General features: G+C 41.2%; 1 protein-coding gene across 1 annotated transcript in view; it reads left to right on the top strand.

Annotated features, from left to right (window-relative positions):
* The first annotated feature begins 515 nt into the window (after nt 1-515).
* Nucleotides 516-8991, top strand: part of CD6 (CD6 molecule) — a 50508-nt gene continuing 42032 nt past the window's right edge. The window contains exon 1 of the mRNA XM_056851993.1: nt 516-522. Within this exon, the coding sequence (XP_056707971.1) occupies nt 516-522 (7 nt within the window). The remainder of the gene's footprint in view (nt 523-8991) is intronic.

Here is an 8991-nt window from a genome sequence, read left to right as displayed (position 1 = left end):
GATCTGGGTATCCCAACATCCCATCTTGAAGTGAGAAGGTAATTGGACCTTTGCCCCGGGGATGAAGAAGAAGAGTTAGTTTTTTTATATTTTCTACCACCTAAGGAAGAATCAAACCGGCTAACAATCACCTTCCCTTCTCCACCCCACAACAGACACCTTGTGAGGCAGGTGAGGCTGAGAGAGTTCAGAGAGAACTGTGACTAGTCCAAGGTCACCCAGCTGGCGTCATGTGTAGGAGTGAGGAAACCAACCCAGTTCACCAGATTAGCCTCCGCCACTCATGTGGGGGCGTGGGGAATCAAACCTGGTTCTTCAGATTAGAGTCCACCGTTCCAAACCACCACGGTTAACCACTACACCACGCTGGGGAAAATTTCAACATGCAACTCAAATATTGATCTTTGTATTTTCCTCTGCCCCTTTAAGTACTTGGAAACCTCTCTCGACATAAAACCTACATTTTAATTCATGCTTGCTGATCTGTGTATTCTTTGCATTCTGTGCATCACACAATGGAGGGTGAGTTCTATAGAATCTGGTGAACATCCTAACTCCAAATATACATCCATCCAAATTGCTGCTCTCACAAGCTCCTATTGGGCAGGGGTGTCAAAAATTAACGGTCTGTCTTGAAAACAAGACCTCTCAGTATTTCTATTTATCAACCTCCCCTGTTGATGAGTCAGTAAAATCTCCCTGATTAAGACATTCAAAGAGGGAAGTTTAGAAATCAGGTTTCTTAAATCAAGAAAACTATTCCACTTCACAGTGGATAAAGATAAAAGTGGCTTCACCTACACAGTAGGATAAAGCCACTTTTATCTTCAGCCTGGATTGGAAACAAACTGAATGGGACATTCAATAGCCAATGCATTAGGATTTTAGGAGTCTGGAAACACCAGAAAAAACTGAAGCATATCCACATGTCATAGTATAAATATTCACATGACACAAAATACAGTGGGATACGTTAAAGACGCTTATTTTTAGGATACTGTTTATGCTGAATCCTATTGTTTTCTGCCAAATAAATGTCAATAAAATGCCTGTTCGGGCTAGTTCCAGATGCATTTTGGTTGAGAAAACATTAACAAAATATATCAAAGTTTTAATTCCTAAAATGTTGTTCTTAAGTGTACTATTTGCTGTACTATTATTTGTTTAATGCCCGTTCCGGCATGTTCCGGCTTTTACCCTATACCAGAAAAACTGCCACTGGGGAAGCAGGAGCTCTGCCATGATAGATGTTACATTAAAGTGCATATTCCTCTTCTAATTGATTGATAATGCCTTGCAGGGGCAGAGAATCTTTGGACTCAATTGCATGGACAATGTGGTTAGACATACTTCAATAAGAACATTCTTGTGTATAGCAGCAGCAAGAAAGATGCATGTGGAGCATCTGGATATAAAGAGGTTGTATGTGAAATCATCATTAAAGAGCCAGATGTATCTTCAGAGATGGTTGTTTAGCATAAGAATGCAGGAAGATGTTAATCTCTGAGACTATCTTGACCGAATGCTTGATTTAGCAGAACGGTTAAGAGCTTCAGGAAAGGAAATTCCTGATGAGGATATGCTTGGGTTCATTATAATCAGCCTGCCCTGCAGGGTCTTCTTCTTATCTTCTTCCTTGTACACCAGACATTGCCTATTCCAACACTCAGGAGGATAAAATAGGAAGGTGGAGTCCAGAAATTCCAGTGTGCACAAGGAGCACTCCACAGCCTTTGGTGTTCGAAGACCTCTGTCTCGAATTAGCTAGCGTATTGCAATGTACTGCAGTAAGAAAACAAGAATATACCATTTTGAAATGAGAGCTTCAAAATACACATTTCCATAAAACACAGACTGCATTTTTCTCTTCTTTTTTTCCCCGCATTGAGATGTCTCAATATTATATGGTCACCTTCAGCACAGAGAGCCAGCATGGTGTAGTGTGGTTAAGGGCAGTGGACTTTAATCTGGAGAACCGGGTTTGATTCTCCACTCTTCCACATGAAACCTACTGGGTGACCTTGAGAAAATAGGTATTGACCAGCTGGGATACTTAGCATCTTCTCACAGCTCTTCCCCCTTTTCCCCATCCTTTGTTCCTGTCTCCCTCCCCGCCCCCGGTTTTCCTTTAGTTCCTTTTACCTTGATAAAGGCTAGCTGTGGTCCATTCTCTCCCCCCACCCCCGATTTGATGTTATATTACCACCCTAAGAGCATCCCTCCTCCTTGGGGTATTTATTTCAGTGCCATAGATTAGATTTGTTAATTTAAACATTTGTCGTTATGGTGATTTTATGTACTGTATTTTAGGTAAATGGATTTATGTGTTGTATTTTAATCAATGTTGTTAGCTGCACTGAGCCCAACATTGTCAGAAGAGGGCGGGATATAAATAAAAGAATATTATTATTATTATTGTTATTAATTCTCTCAGACGGAAGCTAGGGCATGGTTGGCCGCCTTTAAGTTACAACTTAAGCTGCGCTTTAGCACTGAGGGGCTCCTAGCTTCTCTGAAGCACGGCCCTTTTAAATCCTCATGGCAAAAAATCTTAGATGGGAAACTCATTGTTGGGCTTCTTGCAGGATATGTTATTAGATCTTGGGAAAACTGAAGCTTTCACCACAATTAAAAAGAGCATTAAAGAGCTTGATTATAACAGGACTACTTTTTGTGCTCGCCGTGTTTGTTCATCTCAGTTTTTCGGAATACCACCACCACGCGGTTTGCCTGCTTATACATATTATTTGACAACTCCTTGTCTTCCTAGAGCCTTCTGTTTAGCTGGACTGAATGCTAACCCCTCTATGGGTATGCAGGGCAGAATTCTGAATATACCATACCCAGACAGGACCTGCCCTTGCTCTTCTGGCTCTACTGATTCATTAGCTCATGCCCTCTTGGAAGGCCGCTTTTATGAAGAACTTCAATCACATTATATCTCTCCCCTTTTAACATATAAATCTAATGCCTGACATAATGCCTTTCTTATTAAGTGACAGGGATCCCAAGGCTACGTTGGCAGTGGCAAGATTTATTTCAGACCTTATATCCCTCAAACATTAGATTTACGCTGCTCAAGATCAATGGATCAAGGAGCTTCTAAGGGATAAAGGAAAGGAGTCCTCTCAGCCCATGCAGAGGCAGGCAAGGGCAAACCACCACCAAATGACTCTTGCCTTGAAAACCTTACGGGGTCGCCATAAGTCAGCTGTGACTTGATGGCACTTTACACACACATTCAGCATGTATCAGTCCCAAAGCACCAAAGCATTCAGAATTTCAGCATTTAATATATGCTAGCATGATCCAGTGTCTAAGTCATGCAATATTATGTGAGCCAGAAGTGGTAAAAATGAAGCTTGGATATTAATTAAAAATTCAATATACCCTTGTAACCTGTAGCTATAATGAGAAAATAGGTATTGACCAGCTGGGATACTTAGCATCTTCTCAAAAAACCCTTTTTAGTAACAAAGCAAAGACATTTGACTAAATGAGACTTAATGAGGCATTTGTAAAGACAGTCATTGCTAGGGGCAGTTAAGTGGCAAATTGGAATACATATAAATCAAGTCAGCCATTAACTGGTGTGCCCCCACAATAATCAAGAATTAGTGGTGGTGAGTAATTAACAAATAATCAAGAATGACATTTTCTTTCAGGCAGCCTGGGGAACCAAACAAGCATAGTGTGAATGAAGGGGAGGGGGTGTTGCATAACTGTTGTGGGGTTACAGCAGTGATGGACAGACTGAAGGCTAAACTACAGCTGTGATAGACAGAGGTTATGCAGCCTGCTATGGGAGCTAGACTCTTACATGCCTGACAACCTCCTCCTGCAATCTGCTATGCTCTTCAGATCCCTTGTGAGTACAAAGATGCTGGTGACAAGCTGCTGTACCCAAATGCCCAGCCTGTTAATAATAAACCTTTTCAGGCAAACAGACTAGAAAATCAACAGTGATGGTAGCCAGAGACTTATTCAGATGCTGACTGCTACCCTTGTCCCAGGGCTGCCTGTCTTACATGGATTGCTGGGTGACTGGTACAGTGGCTCCGGAGAATAACAACAAAAGCAACAAAAGCACAGAATGTAATACTAGGCAAATAATTTGGTTTCCAGAGAGTCTTGGTTTTTATTTATAAAAAAGCACATTTCTAGCTCATATGACAGTGAAGATATGTTATGCTTTTAATAGCTGGGGATGAGAAAGGAGAGTGGGGAAGGAGCTTCAGCGCCCTGCATAGCTCCTTTCCCCTTCCTTGTGCTAACAAATTTGCATGATTATGCAAAATAGTAAAAAGTGTTAGTAAAATATTTAAAATAAGAACTTTTATATACATAGCAAGGACAGGCAAACCTGTATGTGATCTATGCAAAACTATCCCGATCCAGCCGAACTGGGGATTTTGCTAGGCTGATATTTTGTATGATTTTGCTGTCTTGAAAAGTGTTTTCACTTGATATTGAAAGCACTTGTTCTGTTTCCTGCAACCGTAATCAAAACCTATACTTGACTAGGGTATACATTTGGTTTCAAAACAGCTCTCTTTTGCTTTCTTTCCTGCATTTCAAACAATAACAAGGGAGTCTCAATATGCTTTTAGTGTTCTATGTGAAAAATGTCCTTAATATTTGCAGTTTGTCTCAAGCTTTATGGTAGCTGCATTGTGTATCAGAACCCTTTTAGATGCCCCTATTATCAGAGATATTGGGTTGGATCTAGATGAAATTTTCCAGTGGCAGAATGGATCTTAGCCTCGTTCCAACCCATTATAGCCATTTTCATTTGTTAAGATTTTGGTATTCCCATTGCATGTACCGGGAAACTGCACTATGTATGATCCTCAAGGGACACATGCTTGCTATTTTATGTGAACAGAGAGCAAAATGTATGTATTTTCCAGCTTCAGTAAATGGAGACAGAAATCCAGAATATTGGGGATACACATTCATGCCTACTGAAGCTGGAAAGACATGTGTTACCCTATTCATACAAAATGGTGAACAGGCATATCGAGATAATTGTGCACAGGACGCTCTCCCACTCTGCAAGGTAGGAGCACCAAAGTAGTAATGACTGAAATGGGGATATTGGTTGATTGGGGGAGAGAATTCACGTAACCACCTAAAAAAGGAAAGAAGCTAACCCTGAATTTCCTAAATGATTTCTTTATTTTAGAAATATAATTATTTCTTAATTTTAGAAAGTAGGTCTGGATAATTTGGGAACAAGTGTTTATTCTTCTGAGAAACGTTCCATGAAGTTGTAAGGGGGTGGGGGTTTAAGATCCCTAGTATTTTTTATTATAGTAAGGGAGCACTTTAATCAATTTAGCTTTAAAGTGCCATGATTTGCAGGCTATTTAGTTGTGGGGCTCATAATGTCTGAGCCTTCTGAACAGTCTATCAGCACATTTTACGTTTTGTCTCCATGGCTCTGACCTATAAAAGAGCTGGCAGCTTTGTTCTCTCTCTCCCTTTCTCTTTCTCTCTCTCTCTCTCTCTCTGGTCACCTTTAAGCAAAAGCTGTAGATTTTTAAAGAGCACCCAGAAAACAACTGTAGCATTTTAAAAGTTTCCAAGACAGAATCTATATCCCAGTATCTGGCTTCATTGTTTTGAAATAAAGAACGAGCCTTTGAAGTAAGAGGCATTAAGCAACCTTGAAGTGGGGATGAATGTGGCCAAGAGGACATATGTTGCTTACATGCTGCCTGACCTAGGATGATTTTGGCAGTCACAATCTGAACTAATTTAAATAACAAATAAAGAAGCAGAGGAAAACATCTGACGTGGATTACATTCGAAATAACCATTCAGCAAGGCTCCTACCCCCCACCCCCCAGAATATTCCCTGTTTGAGTTACAGCCGAGCAGTTTGTCACCAAAAACAAAAAGTGTCTATGCATGTATCTTTGGCAATGTCGCCGATGGCACAAAATCCATGCTCCCTCGCTGGCTCAAGCAGGAGTAACATAGCTTGACAAAATTGTTCCTCTCTAAACAACAACAATATGGCAGAGCAACCCTATGTTGGCTGTTTGCCTTTGCCTGCCTTCACATTGCAACCCTGGACTTCCTTGGTGGTCTCCCTCCCATCCCAATACTAACCAGGGATGACCCTGCTTAACTTCCAAGATGTGACAAGATTGGGCTAGCCTGGGCCATCTTGGTCAGGGTTTAGGTAGCTATCTTACATTACCTTTATAGCCCAACCCATTGATATATTTCTGTAGTATTAGCTGGTTTCCATCAGAGGGCAGCATTTCAAAGCATCCTGAAGGGTGTTAGAGAAGGTTGACTTTGGGCGAAAACGCCCGGTCGCTTTAGCCTCCTTTATTCCCTGTTTCAGCCAGAATTTAGCCAGGATCGAACGCACGTTCGGCGAAATGCATGCGTTCGATCCTGGCTGAATCCTGGCTGAAACGGAATAAAGGAGGCTAAAGCGACCGTGCGTTTTCACCCTTTGTGTGAAGAAGTGAAGAAGATAAATGTAAAAGTATATGGTGACAGTTTTGTCCGTGTGTCTCTTTGTGGTTCCTTTTGATTTATCTATACAAGAGAACCCGATTAAAGCTTACTGTGTGCACAATCTAATGGAAATTTTAGTACACGTTCCTAAAAGCTTGATGGAAAATCCTTGTGGTAGATTCACTTTTAGAGCATTGAAGAATCCTAAAAAGGTGAAGGCCCCCTGTGCAAGCACCGGGTCATTCCTGACCCATGGGGTGACGTCACATCCCGACATTTACTAGGCAGACTTTTGTTTTTTATGGGGTAGTTTGCCAGTGCCTTCCCCAGTCATCTTCCCTTTACCCCCAGCAAGCTGGGTACTCATTTTGCCGACCTCGGAACAATGGAAGGCTGAGTCAATCTTGAGCTGGCTACCTGAAACCAACTTCCCTCCAACACTAGGTATATGCTGCTCAAGATCAATTGATCAAGGAGCTTCTAAGGGATGAAAGGAAAGGAAAAAAGGAAACCAACTTCCGTTGGGATTGAACTCAGGTCATGAGCAGAGCTTGGACTGCAGTACTGCAGCTTACCACTCTGCGCCACGGGGCTCTTGAAGAATCCTAACAGACTGTTTATTTTTCAGAAATCATTTAGAGACCTTAGAGGTCTAAAAACCTATCTTCAAATACCCAGCTTTTCCAGTTGCAAAGCCTAACTGATTCATATTGAGTTATACGAGAAGAAATTAAAACAGAAGATATATTATGATGGCAATTAAACTCTTATCCTGAAAGCATTGATAGAAATATCTGATTCAGAGATGAAAAGATACGGAAATTCACTGGGATGTTAATTATCTTACTGGAATCAACAGTTTTCGCTAAAAGTCTGTTCTTCATGAAGCATTAATATCCAATTCAGGGAACCAGATCACAAATTGAAAAAGGTACTGCAGAAAGTCCTGTACTGATTTTTTTATAAGCCTTAGCTCGTCGTGTGTGATTATTATTTGGGGATCCTGATGGTCAATAGTATGTAATGTCTTACTTCCCAATGACATTTCACAAGAATTTCTGTTTGCATCCGCACAACCCTTCTCTTATTTGCTGTTCTTTTCAGCCTGAGTTGCCACCAGGACTCAGAGAGTGCTGACAGCTTCCTCCTGATAACAAACCACAAGAACTAAGAGACTCAGAGAAACTACTGTCTGGAAACTATTTGCAAGGTCTAGAGGATGAAATGAAGAACATGCTGGGCCATTTCTTTCCACAGCCTTGAAGATCACTGAGACATCTGAGACACAGTGATGATGAACCTGCTGGATTTATTCCTCATGGCTTTTTCCCTAATGGTAGTCAGAAAAGGTATTTCTCCATCCTTTCATGAGTCTCTTCTTTCATTGTCTTCCATAGTGGCTTTACTTTTCGGTTCATTCTCTCCCCCCCCCCCCACATCCTTTAGATGAAGTGTTATCTCAAATTCATGCATCTTGCCCTCTGACATTCACATTGACCCGTTCTTTGCGCCATGTGTTTGATAAATGATTTCCTACTTATAGTGCCTTGTTGGACCCAAGAAATAGTTTGCCTTGTCTTTGTTGTTCTCTCAAGAGTGGACCATTCAAGTATTTAGTCTCTCTTTTGGGGTTAGGGAATTAGTGAGTTTCAGATACTTTGGGATGCAAAACTGACATATCAACGTGTGGCCTAGAGATGGCAGGCCTTCTCTAGCACCTAGGCAGGTGGTAGGCTTTTATCATGCCGAATCCACACAACATTGAATATTTCATTTTCATAGCACAATAGGAATAATTTGCAGTGGGATTTTTCTTTGTGGACAAGATGATCCAGGGGGTAGATGACTGTGATAGCATGATAATAGCACAATATCCAACAATATGTGGTTGCAGACTTAGAACCCAGTTGGACATCTTATACCCTCTTCTTACGTGTTTGTTGTTGTTGTTCCCAACATAAGGAGCAAGAACTACCGGTATGTTGGAAATCGCATACCTAAAATAAATGAAAATGGCTATAGATGGGCTTTCCCATTTATTTCCCAGATGACAAAGGGACCTAATCTCAGCTTTCCAAATTACATATGAAAAGCCCAATTAGACTAAGCCAAGACTGCATCTGATCCAGCATCTTGTATTCAACAATGGCCAGCCAGGTTCCACACGCAGATCATAATGCGACAGCTGTCCCCATTTGCCCCCTTGTATACTCAGACAAAATTCCTCTAAACATAGAGGTTCATTGTAGCTGTCATGGCTCACAGCAGTAGATAGACCTATCCTCCATTAATTTGCCTGATCCACTTTTGACGCCATCTAAGGCACTGGCCATCGCCACCTTTTGCAGCAATTAAGCTTATTATGTGTTATATGAGGAAGAACTTTCTTCTGTCTCTTCTTTGTCTCCTGCCAATCAATTCAATTAGGTGACTGCAAATTCTAGTACTACAAGAGTGAGAAAAGGTTTTACTTACTCCATGCCGTGCATAAAGGTTTTATCATGTCACCTACTT

The sequence above is a fragment of the Euleptes europaea genome, chromosome 6, assembly GCF_029931775.1.
Source record: "Euleptes europaea isolate rEulEur1 chromosome 6, rEulEur1.hap1, whole genome shotgun sequence".
NCBI lineage: Eukaryota > Metazoa > Chordata > Lepidosauria > Squamata > Sphaerodactylidae > Euleptes > Euleptes europaea.
The sequence above is the reverse complement of the archived record's forward strand: the minus strand, read 5'-3'. Positions and strand labels throughout refer to the sequence as shown.